The sequence below is a fragment of the Elephas maximus genome, chromosome 10 (assembly GCF_024166365.1).
Source record: "Elephas maximus indicus isolate mEleMax1 chromosome 10, mEleMax1 primary haplotype, whole genome shotgun sequence".
Lineage (NCBI taxonomy): Eukaryota > Metazoa > Chordata > Mammalia > Proboscidea > Elephantidae > Elephas > Elephas maximus.
The window spans coordinates 59,569,749-59,585,109 of record NC_064828.1 but is presented as its reverse complement, the minus strand read 5'-3'; the positions used below and the strand labels follow the sequence as shown (position 1 = coordinate 59,585,109).

Here is a 15,361-nt window from a genome sequence, read left to right as displayed (position 1 = left end):
TGGGATTATCCCTGGTTGACTGATATTATTTTACAGAAAAGATTGGACAGTTTTGAGGAATTTCTTCATAGGTTGGCAAAGTTGAAGTTGTAAGTGTTGTAGGTTAAATTGTTCACCCCCAAAAGAAATCTGGAAGTACTATGGAAACCCTGGTGGCATAGTGGTTAAGTGCTACAGCTGCTAACCAAGAGGTCAGCAGTCCAAATCCACCAGGTGCTCCTTGGAAACTCTATGGGGCAGTTCTACTCTGTCCAATAGGGTCATGATGAGTCAGAATCGACTCTACTGGCAATGTTTTTTTTTTAATCCTGTGCCTGTAAATAGACCCTGTTCGGACACAGGGGTTTCTTTTGTTATGCTAATGAGGTTATAGCAGTGTAGAAAAACTCATTATGCTTATGAGGTTATAGCAGTGTAGAAAAAAAACTAAACCTTACCCACTGCCCTTGAGTTGATTCCGACTCACAGCAGCCTTATAGGACAAAGTAGAACTGCCCCATAGAGTTTCCAGGGAGCACCTGGTGGATTTCAACTGCCAACCTTTTGGTTAGCAGCCGTAGCTCTTAACCACTCCACTACCAGGGTTTCCTAGCAGTATAGAGTGGGGTCCTGAACTTAATCCCTTGTGAGTGGTGCCTTATAAAAACAACAGGTTAAACACAGAGACACAAACAGGGGAAGAAACATCAAGGATTGTTGGCAGCCACCAGAAACTAGGAGTGAGGCCCACAGAGGGAATCAACATGGCTAATACCCTGATTTGGACCTTTAGCCTATAGAACTGTAAGAAAATAAATTTTTGTTCTTTAAAATCACTAATTTTGTGGGGTTTTTTTTAGAAATACAAGAAAACTAAGACACAGGGCAAACAAACAGAAAGAAAAAAAAAATGGAAAAAAAACCAGAAAGTAGGCTTTAAGGAATTTATTTTTGGACAGTCCACCATGCCTGGACCTCTCTTCATGAACCTTCTAAAGCACCACATTCTCTTTGTTGTGCTTATACTTCTCTGACTTTATAATCGTGTAAGTCTCTATCCTTGGCTTCTCTGTTTTAAGAATTCATATTCCTCATGGTTCTATCATTGCCTACTTAATTTCTCACTCTACGTGTTCTGCTTTAGAGATTTCATCTACTCAACTGCTGTCAACCATCAACCACAATTTAAGAACTGTAAGTCTATCTGTAGCAATAATTTATCAGTCATTGGTCAGCTTACCATCAGCATCTAAAACTGAATTTTTCACCTTCCCCTTAGCGCCCACATGTCATCCTCTTCCTGACTTTGTGATGTTAGAATATATAATGCAATTAGCTTAAGGATTGGAGTTATCAACAAGAGGAATAAATATGGACTAGGTCTATATAAAAAAAAAAAAAGGTCTATAGATACACTAAAAACAAACAAACAAAAACTATTGCCATCGAGTCAATTCTAACTCACAATACTTAGTTTAAAATCCAGATTGGGCAGTCACTTTGTGAAAAGGGGAGGGATGAAAAGACTCACATAGTATCTTAAATCAGAGACTCAGGGAGGAAAGAAGAAATAAGAAGAATGGAAGTCACTACATCTTAGAAATACTGTAAAAATGAACTATGCTGGAAATTGTGAAATAAACACAAGAGACCAATTATTGGCAATGCTGGTTAGAAACCTGAAAGTGTTTTATGAAAGCTTATGATCACTTAAATCAGCATAAAATTGGAAGGGAAGATTTATTATCATTATATTTGCTTGTAAAACAAAATTGAGTGACTGCTAAGAAAATTGTGTGATGTGCCAATTCTACTACCTCTTCCTGGCCATATGAGAACAGTAAGGTCTCCCTCCTTCCCTCGCTTTCTCTCTCTCACACACACAGAAGCTAGAGTGTGTGAGGGATGTCAGTGCAGATTGGTTCACTGATCTCTTCACTAGACTTCTGAGAGGGTAAACCGTGACCGTCCCTCCTTCCACACTACCTATCCCAGGAAATTCAGGAGCTGCACCAAGACCAGAAGTTACATTGGTCTCATGTTGAAGAATGGCAGTATTCTATTGGCAATTTGAATTCCCGGGAATAGCTAGGATCAAGGATTTGAGTGATTTACCAGAGTACAAGGGTCTTACTTGGGTTTCTTTAAGGAGAGAAAATTGCCAGTACCAAAGCTATTTTTGGGTATTAATAGCGTGTCCTTCAGGAACAGCATGTCTGTTCCTGGAAAGAACTTCTCCCCAGAAAGCATTACTCACCTATATCCCCCTTCTAACAAAGCCCTCCATGATTTGGGCTGAAGCCCCTTATCTCAGCTTCTCCTAACTCTGGGTAGGCTGAGGCCCATGATAATCAAAAGAATACTTTCTATTAAAAAACTGAAATCACTGTATTTCACCTAGTTACCCAAGGTATGAACTTCAGTGTCACCTTAACGCCTTCTCTCTCACCACCACATTCACAAGTCCTGTCTATTAAACCTCTAAAATAAATCTCAAACTCTACCCTCCTGTCCATTCCCAGGCCTACATAATGTCGCTCCTATATACTCACAATAGCTTTCAGGTGGTCTCCTTGACCACATTCTCTCCTCCCCCATCCACCGTCCACACATGGCAGGAACTGGAACTGTAATGACAAATTGAAAGAGTGATACCAGTGGTTCAGGATTTGGAGTAACTAACATGGGCCAGATTTTAGTGTAGTATTTCCTGATCTCAGGAGGCACAATCTTACAGACACGGCTTTGAGCACACTATTTGCTCTCTCTGGAATGTCTTTCCCTTTTTTTCCCTACATGCATCTTTCCAAACCTAGGTTAAATGGCACTGACTTTGTGAAACCTGCTAGAATCCCACAGGCAGATTTAGTCATCCTCTGCTTTGTAGCACTCTGTGCTGTCTTCTGTTAGAGCACCTATTCTATTCAACTATATATTTTTTTATAAATTGGACAGACCCAACAGTCTGTGAACCCCTAGGGGGCACAGCTGCTGGCATTAATCTTCATATCCCCAGCCAATAGCTTTGTGCCTGGACCATAGCAGGTACTTAAGAAACATATGCTTCAAAGTCTGTATAAGACATTAAAGGCTAAAAATGCTCCTGGTTGTTGCCTTTGGAGAATAATTTCTTTGTGTTCTTTCTGCAAGAGAACATAGAGAAAATTTGGTTTAACTTTGAAAAGTATACTCTAACAAGATAAAAGAATGTCTCTCTTTTGCCCTTTTAAGCTGACCTTTTGAACCCAAAGCCAGTTTACTCAAATTAAGGTAGTTGATATGATTAGTATTAGGAAAGATTTTATACAATGGGGTTAGGTTTACTTCAAGAAAATTTGGACGAATAATATGGGTCCCATGTAATATTTTAACATTTTAATTCATTGCTGACTCTATAGGGCAAAGGGGATCATAACCCTTAGTCCAATATCTGAATTATGAATTGAGGCTGTTTTTCAATGCGGCAAAGGATAAAAAATGTCGTGTTTTAGATATAATACTGCAAATTGTATTTATATTTAAAGTAAGTTAATTCAGTGCCATGATAGTGGATAGTTTGCTAAAACAGCAGTTTGGTGCCATTTTGGTGATATTTGCTAAATCAGAAATTGTAAATTATTTAATCTACTCTGTGCTATAGTACTTATGTGGTATGGGGCAGATGGCAAAAATGATGCTCACATTGGCACTGAAGTGCTTAAAATCATGTTAGAATGCTAAGAAAAATATGAATTCCTCGGCAATACATATTTCTGGGGAGAGAAGAGGAGAGAGGAGGGAAGGGAAGGGGAGGGGAAGGGAGCAAAGGGCAGAAGAGAGCAGGGGAGGGGAGGGAAAGAGAATCATTGCTGAATACCCAAGAAGGAGTCAGGAAGATCTGTTTTGAATCTCAGTGCACGAATTCTAAATGGGGTAACATGATAAGCAAAGATTTAAAATCTCGGTGCCCTTTACTTTCGCACTGATGATGGGCTGATGTCATAGAGACGTTGCGTTTCAGGTTGGATAATTGAGATGAGAACCATATACAGAGGACCTAAATGCTAGGTGAAGGGATTAGGACTCAGTGAGAAAATCACCCCCATTTATAGGTTTTTCAGTATGAGAGACTTGACGGTAATAGAAATTTCAAAATACTATTTTGTCAGTCATAAGATGCCATGTATTTGGAAGAAACTAGAGGCAGGATAGGACTGTGGTGGTACAATGGTTAAGCACTTGGCTGCTAACCAAAAGGTCAGCAGTTTGAAGCCACCTCTGCTTCCGTAATAAAGATTTACAGCCTTGGAAACCCTATGGCACATTTTTACTCTGTCCTACAGGGTCGCTATGAGTCAGAATCTACTCGATGGCAGTGGGTTTGTTTTGGGGTTTGGAGGCAGAGCTGGGACAGTGTTACATTGGTTAAGTTTAGAGCAGTTATACTGCTTACCTCATCAGTCTAGTTATGTTGCTTTAACTATTTCATGAACAGTTTTGCAACTTTTGTTACTTACCAGGTCTAACTTAGGGATATTTAGAACTTGAATTTAACTGTGTCAGACATTTTTTAACAGACAGTATGGAGTAGTGAAAATAACAAAAGACAGTGTTCTGGTCTCATTTTGGCTACAACTAGCTGTGAGGTTGTCACCAAGTTACTTGACCTCTTCAAGTTTTCCTTCCCAAGTGTGGAAATAAGATTATTGACTTGGATGAGCTTCCTGGGGCCCACAAGAGTTCAGAAGCTTACAAAGCATTCACCTTATCATTGAGTTTAGGAGAAATAAATGTTCAAGAGGTATGGTCTGGTGGAGTATTCAACTCTTCCAAATACATAATAAAATTATATCTGTGTTCTACCTATGCGATAAGTGATAAGCTCACATGACTACCAGATGTGGGTAATCACCTTTCCCCAGAATGTGTTAGATATAAAAGAAAACAGCAGAAGATTAACCCTTGTAAAGGGACACAATGTACTTACTGTATAATTTAAATGTTTTCATTAAATCTACTCATTTGTATAATGATGCTTTTGAAAGTCACATCTTATGAATAACAATACCATGCGTTGATTTGAAATTAAAACAAAAATAACAAGTGCAAATTAATCTGGAAAAGATGTCATGTTGCTGTATAATTAGATATATTAATAAGCATGTGAGCTATCACTTATTAAGCTAACTTTGGTATACAAATATATTTCAAGATAATGGATATATTTAAATCTGTTTTCTATTTTTATTTTGCAAGAATTTGATTGTCATCAGTTTGTTAACCTCTATAATATGGATACAACTATCAGACAGATGTCTAAAAATGAGTATCCCTCTAGTATTACTTATCTAAATTGAAGTTAAATTTGATCACTGCAGAAAATGATTTGTAGAAAATGTTGGGTGAAACATTTCAGACCACCCAGAGAAACACTAAAGATAATGATTTCTAATGTCATAAAACCCAACAAATTATTACAATGTCTAGACAGAATCCAAATTATTATGATATCTAGGTAGAAAATTTTTGATAAATTGGTGTTAGAGACCAAACCAAATATTTGATTTGTATAAGTATCATTTAATTTTTCAAACCAGTGAAATGGTGCATAGCATGGAGTTCAGTTGCTTGAAAAAGACAAAGGAAAAGACACATCATTTTTTTTTTTAATGTATCCTATTGGGTATTTTATTTTAGTCTACAAATATTTATAAGACCAAGAAAACTATTTCTAATAATTTGATTTAACTAGCACCATCATTGCCGTCACCAGGGGTATTTGGTAAAAATGTAGATTCCTGGGGATGTCCTCAGACATAACAGATCTCTGGTTACACCAGTCTGGAATCTGCATTCTAAAATACTTCCTCTGGTGTTTACTATGCATAGTGAATGTAAAAATACTTTTCATTTTTATGTTACTGATGGGAAATCTTACATGCCATTGATTCTGGGTACTGGAGAGCAGGGCCCCAAATTTGATGTTTGGAGTATAGGATTCTGCTTGGGTACCCAAGAAGAAACTGGAATAACCCGTTTTTTTGTTTGTTTAGCCACAAATGGACTTTTCAGTTTTCCAGTTTCTACATGAAATTGAGAAGGATAGAAAATACTTTACTTCCAATTATTAAACCCTAGTGACCTATGCATTTATACTGTATAAAATAAAGCATCACATACTAAAAACTAACAATTCTACTTTACTGTCAAAATACAGATTTTTCAAGAAGGAATTTTCCCAGAAGTTGGGACTTCTAATAACTTTTTACCGGTCAATACACAGAATCACCAAATTAATTTTCACATTCTATAGGATCCATGGTCTTTTTAATGTTATATAAAAAAATCCAAATATGCCACCATTGATTTTTAAGCAATTGTACCAGTTGCCATCAAGTTGATTTTGACTTATGGTAGCCCCATGTGTTTCAGAGTAGAACCTCGCTCCTTTCAGGGGCAGATAACAAGGCCTTTTTTCCAAGGCACCTCTAGGTGGGCTCTAACTACCAACTTTTTATTTAGTAACCCGGTTCTTAACCATTTGAACTCACCAGAGACTCCGGGTGCTGTCAAGTTGATCTGAACTGGTAGACTACATGTGACTGAGTAGAAGTGCCCCATAGGGTTTTCTAGGCTGTAATTTTTATGGAGGAACTCTGGTGGCACAGTGGTTAAGAGCTCATCTGCTAACCAAAAGGTCGGCAGTTTGAATCCACCAGCAATTCCTTGGAAACCCTATGGGGCAGTTCTGCTCTGTCCTACAGGGTTGCTATGAGTCAGAATTGACTCCATGGTGACCTTTTTTTTTTTTTAAATCTTTGGAAGAAGCCCTCGTGGTGCAGTGGTTAAACTGCTTGGTTGCTAAGGTTAGCAGTTTGAACTCACCAGCTGCTCCATGGGAGAAGGATGTGGCAGTCTGCTTTGTAAAGATTTACAGCCTTGGAAACTCTATGGGGCAGTTCTACTCTGTTCTGTTGGGATGCTATGAGTTAGAATTGACATGAGGGCAGTAGGTTTGGTTTGGGATAGTGCAAGAAAAGGCTCAAAACCTTTTCCATGATTTAAGAGCTGCACATGCATCAAGTGAAGGTGTTAGTGATGAAGAATTTGTTGAGAGTAGGGGTTGGTTCAGTCCTTTCAAAGTAAGGGCAAATTTACATAACATTAAAGGGCAGGTACAAGCTTTGTAACTTTGGGTGTTTGTAACCTGGAAACTACCTGTAACTTCATAAGAATTTTAGGCAGGAATCGGAGTTTTAGGCTTAGGACTCAATGCTTTACTGTCTGTTTCTGTAGTTTAATTTAGAGACCATGTTTTGCTTGTATCAATACCAACCAAACCAAATCCAATGCCGCCGAGTCGATTCTGACTCATAGCAACGCTATAGGACAGAGTAGAACTGCCCCATTGGCTTTTCAAGGCTGTATATCTTTACAGAAGCAGACTGTCACATCTTGATCCCACAGAGAGGGTAGCGGATTCAGACTGCCAACCTTTTGGTTAGCAGCTGAGTGCTTTAACCACTGCACCACTCAGGCTGCTGTATCAATACAGAGGCCTATAAATATTATACACTAAATGGCTATTCAATTCTTGAGAGCCAATTCATTTCAATCCTTTGCTCTGTACTTATATCTACTAAGATCAGTGAAGGTCATGGACTAATGTCTATGTCTTTAATTTGAATTCCTTTTTCCTTCTCAATGAACTTTTTTTTTTTAACACTACCCATTTATTTCACAACATCTTTTACTATATTATACTTTAGATTTTAGAAAGGAAAGAATCTTCTTAACTTTTAACAATCAAATTTTACCATGTGGTTTTTTAATGACCTGTTGTCTCCCAACATCTTGTTCTTCCTCTGCCATTTTCACAGAATGTTGGTGAGTGATAGATAAATTTGAGGCTTTCTGTTCAGCAAAATCTTTAATCTTGTGGGGAAACTCAAAGTATTAAGACTGATGGATCTGACTAAGGGGAAGTCTAATAAGAAGTGTTCTTAAATCAGGATGGTGCATGTGAACACAATTTACTTACCTTCTTATGTATCTTGTCTCTCTTTTTCCTGACCTGACAGCTCCCCCAACTGTTCGGATTGTGCACTCAGGCTTGGCATGTAACATTGAGGAGGAGCGCTACTCAGAGCGGGTCTACACTATACGGGAAGGAGAAACTCTAGAACTGACCTGTCTGGTCACAGGACATCCACGTCCACAGGTGAGTCCCGAACCGTGACATTGGGGAACTCTTCGTTAATTTTTTTTGGAAGTCAAAGTGTACAGTTTAGAAAATTTGGCTGACAAATCTGAAGATTTAAAATAGATGCGTGTCTGTGTGTCTGTGTAACTCAAGAACATGTATGTGTGGAACGGAGGACAACTGTGGTAATTTCTGACTATCTAAACTTGAAATATGCAAATAAATAAGACAAAAAAAATTTTGCTTTGGTATTGTGAGAAATTCAGAAGACACTTCTAAGGAAGCTGTTAAAAAGACAACTACAAAAATATCTCTGTGAGATAACAATTCATATGGCAATGAGTTTATTTTAGAACGTTGAGCATGATTTCATGGTGACATAATTGTAGTTGAGGAGGCATTTGTTCTGAAGAATCTGATGCATGAGGTCACATGTACTTGCCTGACTCCTAGTCATTATATTCATAGAATACTTTGAAAAACAAATGTTTGCAGGTGTTATATGCATTGAGGCTTTTAGAATTATCAGCTACAGCTTTCTTCAGCTAATTTCACGGCAGGAACAAAAATTCAGACTTTCAAAGGACAATAAAATTGCAACCCATATGCAAAGAAAAAGCTTGTAGGAGTGAAAGAAAGGGTTAGATATAAGGCAGTATAGGTGTATAATTTGGTTATGGAATATTCAGTATGTTTTATTCATTAGTTGCCAATTTTTGGTCATACAGTTAATATAACTAGTTCAAAATATACATTCATAATCAATTCAAACACCATGACAGGAAAATAAGGCTCATTTAGTAGACAGTTGCATATATCAACAATTTATGTTACAGTATAAAATCCAGCTACTACAACTACAGAGGGGAAAGTGAAGAACAATGTGGGGATTTTATGAACCTACCATTTTAACTTCATCTTTGCCATGCATCCTTACCTTTAATACCTAAGGATTTTTGACCCTACCATTCTCACACTGAAGAAGAAACAAAAATAAGCATAAGAAACTGTGCAAAATGAAATATTAGCTATATAGGAAGATAAAACCGTGACTAATACTGAAATGGTAAAATATGTTTTAAAAACCGTGCTGTTGGCAAAATGGGAAACAGTAAAAATAATCAAAAAATTATTGAAAAAATCAAAACTCACATTGGCTAAAATTACAAATATAACATTTATTAACTTAAAATGGATGGGGAAATTGTCTTAATTAAATTTAACTCTTAAAATTTGATCCAGGATGATGAAGCATGGTTGACAAAATTATTGCAAAAGAAAATTCACAAAGCAGGAGCTATAATTATTAGAGTTTGATACGGACAACAATATCAAATGATAGCAAAAATATAGAGGAACACAAACTGTCATTCATTGCTGCTGGGAATGCAAAATGGTATAATACGCCACTTTGGAATCTATGAGAAGCCTGTATTTTCTACACAATTTTCCTGTAAACCTAAAACTGCTCTAAAAAATAAAGCTCATTAAGGGAAAAAAAAAAATGATTGGAAGACACAGATATGTAAACCATTTTTGTTTGAACATTCAACAGAAAATAATGGAATCCATTGAAAGTAATTTTACTAAAATTAAAAAAGTGATAAAATTAGCTCAAGGTAATATTATATCAAAGGAAATCTAGTTTATTATAATTTGATTATAGTGTTTGCATTTGTAGACATGGAGTAAAAACACCAGAACCAAAAAAGTTGGGATCAAAACAGAAGAGTCTGAACAAACACAAAAGGAGCCACAACGAGCTTTATGAGAGGCAGGCAACGCAGGCAGGACCTGGCAAAAGAAAACTCAGTGGGGCTCCCATCATTCCCACACTCAATGCCCCCAAATTTGCAGCTACTGAACTCCAAATTTTTCTTAAAAATTTAACTGCTTTTTCCTGTTTTCGAGGCATCCCAGATGTTCCCCTGCTCCCCCTATAATTATATCCATATAGTGTCAGGAAGTTCTTATTTTCTCTACACATCTTCCCTTTCATTACTCATGAGGCAGAGTGCAATCTTTTCTGTCTGGCCGCTCCAAAATAAGTCCCGAACCAATTGTAGATTGTTGCCTTATTTATTTATTTTTCTTTACAATTCCAATCTTGGAACCATTTCATTGCATTCTGATCCTGGGCGGGGGTGGGGGTGGGGGAATATTTTGTTCCAGTATCATTGTTTCTTTCTTTCAAGAAATAATTTAGGTGCTTGCAGGTGAATGAATCCGTTTGAGTTTACATGGCCTGTGTGAAAAATTAACTGGGCCTCTTCTCTGTCAACAAACTGTATAAAAATGGCCAACAGAACAGCTGGGTCTTGGCATCCTGGCCAAAGACTGAAGGCCATGCTGTTGGCAGTTGGCCCTGAGAAAGATTTTTCTTGGCTGATACCATGAACCTGGAATGGCTTTCTTATTCATTGTCTAATCTGAACATAATGATAGTTGGAAATGCAGTGAAGGAAAGAAGTTTGCCATTCTCTCATCAGCGGATTTCTTCATCTGTTACGTATTCCTGTGACAACGAAAACTATGAAGGGTGTCCATCTCTAAAAGTATCCTAAGGCAGTGTGGTAGGCTGAAAAATACTCCTCTCACAAAAAAAGGTATCTATGTCCTAGTCACTGGAACCTATGAATGTTACCTGATCAGGAAAAAAAAAAAAATGGGAGAGGTCTTTGCAGATACAATTCAGTTAAAGGATCCTGAATGGGCAGATTGTACTGGATTATATAGGTGGGCTCAAATGTAATCTCATGTATCCTTATAAGAGAAACGTTGAGGGAGACAGATATACACAAAGAGGAGAAGGCAGTATGAAGACAGAGCAGAGAGAGATTCGTTAGGGTGGAACAGCCGTAGCCAAGGAATGCTGGGAGTTGCCAGAAGCTGGGGAAGAAATGGATTCTCCTGTAGAGCCTCTGGAGGAACCGTGGCCCTGGCAATATCTTGATTTAGGTCCAGCGATACTGGTTTCTGACTTCTAGCCTCCAGAACTGTGAAAGAATAAATTTCTGTTGTTCTAAGCCACCAAGTTTGTGGTAATCTGTTAAAGCAGTCAGAGGAAACTAATAAAAGTGACATTTATTTATAGGTTTTTATATTTTTTCTTCCAAAATATATTGTTTGATGATGGATTGTGGCCTGAAGATAGTGATCTAGCCAAGGAAAATAGAATGAGGGAAGAAGAGGTCAGTTCAGTGCAGTGGTTAAGGGCAATACAGTGAAACCAGACTGCCTGGGTATATGCCTGGTTCTACTATGACTATCAGTGTGACCTCGGGGCATTTCTTAACCTCTCTGTGTCCCAGTTCTTTTTTTTTTTTTAAATCTATATAATGGGGTAATAGTACCAATTGTACTTATATTTTTAAGAGGTAACTTTATTACACACACCCCTCCCCCTAAACATACATAACACATACACCCTGGCAAGTAATAAAAATTATCTAAATATTTAAATGGTGAGTTTTATTATTTTTAAGTAATTTAGGAGTTTAAACTCTAAGGTCTCGATTTAAATGTGTAAATTGGAAATCACTGCAGACTTTTATGAAGTGCTTCTTGGTAGGATACTTGGGATAGTTCAGATTTCTCAGACAGGAAGACAGTTTTATTGTAACCTGTATATTGTGTCTTTGAATTTCTTTTAGTAATACTTTTTTGTATACGTATTTTAGAGGCAAGAAGGTACTAACCTTCCCTTCTCTTTTTAAAAACAAAACAAACAAAAAATGCATGTCAAACAATGCAACTCTACTTTCATGTGTTTTATGTGTTGACTTTCTGAGTAAGATATTTGAATAATATTTTCATCACTAAAATATTTTTGAAGAATACTCTTTAAAAACTAATTATTAGACCCAAAACACTCATCTAAGAAGCATTAAAATCATCTACATAGTGTTTACTTTTTGGATAAAAAATAAGCTAAGGCCGTTTTTCAATTATATGATGGAATCAAATTCAGTCGTTTAATTGCTTTATAAATCCATCCTTGGCTGTCAAGGCTGTTGCAGAGCTATTGATGTTTTTATCCTCATTAATCCTCTCTTCACATCCTAAGGTGATAATCTTACCATGGTGAAAGTCTTAGCAAACCTTGGTAGTAGGTTCTTCAGTCTGAAACCATTAGTGCTACATGTATTTTGTCCTTTGCAAATAGTTTACGTATTTCGGCTGATATTTTCATTCTGATTCAGTCTATCAAATTCCTTACAAAAGTACTAATTCTCACACATGAAAAATAGATATACTAGATACTTGGATTTATGTCTAATTAATATGGGCAGAATTGGGTTCTGCTATCTAACCAGAGATCATCAAATATTACCTGTATTCCTTCTCATGGTTTGTAGAGCTCAAAGTAATTTACTTTTCCTATCTGTGATAAATCTGTCTCAACTGTATCACTCTACTGGGTCATATGAGAAACTCCTTCCACCTAAAACAACTAATATTTTTCTCAATTACACTTTGGAAATAATGTGAGGGGAAGTGTAAGGCAAACATCCACTGGTTTATGAATCATAAATTCTGTATCAATGTCTACTTTCACAATCCCCCAACGCTGTACACAAACCCAACCCCATCTCCAGGGATACACACCATCATTTAGCCCGTAGTTATATGGGAGAAGGTACTCACTACAGCTTGTGTAGGAGGAAGCACTTACAGCCTTTCTGACGGTTGATGTCATACCCTCAAACTGTTTTGTTTTTATTGATTTTTATATAGAATAAGAAAAGGCGTTTGGGGGGGAGAGGGGGAGTCAACCTTTTCACGCAGTCTAAAACTTATTGATGCTTTTCAGTCCCAGCACATCAACACTGACCACAGTAAAAAAAAAAAAAAATTAAAATCCTCATGAATACAGAGAGTCATTTTTGTTCATCAAGAATCTCAACTTATTTACAGTTCTTTCTGAATTCATCTTTGGTTTAATCCCATGTACAATCTTTATGCTTAGAAGAAACATTTCTCATACATTCCAGAGACTTTCTGAAAAAACTTTAGTTGGTATGTTTAATGAGACAATATATTTAGATCATTTAGCAGAGTGCCTAGCATGAAGTGGATATTCAGTAAATCATCATTACATTTGTGATTTAACTACTGATATAAAATTATAATTTTTCTCTATACTTAAAAATTCTAAGCTATTACTATTATCATTATACAACCTCAGTTAACTTAGTGTCTACAACTTCTTTTTTGATTGGATTCCTCATAAGTTTTAAAAAATAGATATGTACAATTTTGGTATATTGTGTTTTGTTGCCGATTATTATATCTTCTTCTCATTGAGAGCTTGATACTTCCTCACTTCAAAGACATCTTGCTTGGCCATATGAAATATTTTGGCCAATGAAATGTGAGAAGTGGTATCTTCAAATTCCAAGCATAATTTTAAGAGCTGTTTTGCCAAGACCAGCATGTCCCATTCCAGCCCAGATCCAAAAAATCATGGTCCTTGAGTGAAAAATATATATAACTACTACTGTCCTATGTATTTCATGAAATATACACAGAAATAGAACATTTAATAGGATATAATTAAGAAGATGGTGACTGGACTAAGTGTTAATACCTCATGATATCACCATTTTAGAAATTACTATTAACTACATTGTGGCAGACTGAACTATTTTTCACAATCCTTTCTCTTATATTAAAGCTCCCACTCTGATTATGTTAGCTTTACAAGTCCATTTATTTCAGTGCCATCCCAGATTCTGTACTTCAAGAGCTCTCAAAAGGCCATGGTATTTCTTTTATTCCAAAGCAAGTTACTATAGTAAATGACCACAAATCCCTTCGGGAGGGGCTCAGATAGTAAAAAATATTGTACTTCACAAGCCATACCACTAAGCATATGGTAGGCTTCTTTGGAATTTGGAGTCTGCATATTTTATATTTGGAAATATCACTCCAAGTCACTTAATCAGGCAACTTGAAACACTGTTAGATTAAAGTAAGGCTCAGGGCAGGAGAGGGCTCTGTCCCAAGTCCAGGTTGTAGTGCACATTAGGTTACTGCTAAGGCAATGTGGCTTAGCAGATTTGATGCTGGATAAGAATGCTGTGTGGATTCTTTAAGTCGTTTGCACAGACCCTTGGATTCTGTAGCAAGACTACTTTCTGCAGTAGAGTACTAATTGCTTATTGAAAAGCAGCTCTTTGATCAATAGGGTATAGGATCCAGTTGATATATGCTCCTCTCCTTTGCCTCTTGGGTTGGCAATTCTGTGGCACTTTCTCCATGGCTCCTCAGAGGGTCTCAGCAGGATAGAGCCCAGTCATTCTTAGCGATGACTAGCTCAGTAACACTTTCTTATATTGGATTTTCCACTTTCCCTATTTCATTGTTCACAATCTCCTACTCTGTTCCATGGGATTAGTTCCAAAAATAAACTGCGTACATGTAAGCTCTTATCTTAGACTTTCCTACATGGGGAAATCCCCGAATAAGACAGTGCCTATCTTCTGCACTGTTTTTTTTTTTTTAATCTTCTGAACACAAGCCTAATAAGAAAGTACATATAAAGACCTGGCCTTAGTGTCTTTTTCCTTGTTGCTGACCTTGTGTTTCTTAATTGTGAATCAGAATTATTGTATTTCTGTCTTTCCTGAAGACTGTGTAAAGGAAAGTCGGAAGTTATTAACCAAGGTGTGATGTTCAATCAGTCTTGTGCCTTTGTCTCTTAAGAATTTTATATAAGGTGAGTAGTTTACCAACATATAAAATATACTTTCCTAATTTATTCTCTTCAATTCTTAAAATACATTTTATTTGAATTGAATGTCAGCACTGAATGTTTGCAAGTTCATTCATAGGTGATTTTGTGTGAGAGAGATTTACTATATTAATAGAGAATGATGGTTTTTTTGGCTTGCCTATCTTAGTTATCTAGTGCTGCTATAACAGATATGCCACAAGTGAACAGCTTTAACAAACAGAAATTTATTTCCTCACAGTTTAGGAGGCTGGAGGCCCTAATTCAGGGTGCAGACTCAAAGGGAAGTATTTGTTGCCTCTGGAAGAAGATTCCTGTCTCTTCTGAGCTTCTGCTTCCAAGCAATCTTCAGGTGGCTTGACATCTCTCTTCCCCCATCTCTGCTTTAATCTCTTTTGTATTTCAAAAAAGATTGACTCAAGATAGCTTGACCCTAATCCTGTCTCATTAACATAACAAAGACA

General features: G+C 36.9%; 1 protein-coding gene across 1 annotated transcript in view; it reads left to right on the top strand.

Moving 5' to 3' along the window:
• The window catches only part of MDGA2 (MAM domain containing glycosylphosphatidylinositol anchor 2), a 943,396-nt gene that overhangs the window by 407,019 nt on the left and 521,016 nt on the right, over nt 1–15,361 (top strand). Inside the window, exon 2 of the mRNA XM_049897699.1 lies at nt 8,040–8,179. Within this exon, the coding sequence (XP_049753656.1) occupies nt 8,040–8,179 (140 nt within the window). The remainder of the gene's footprint in view (nt 1–8,039; nt 8,180–15,361) is intronic.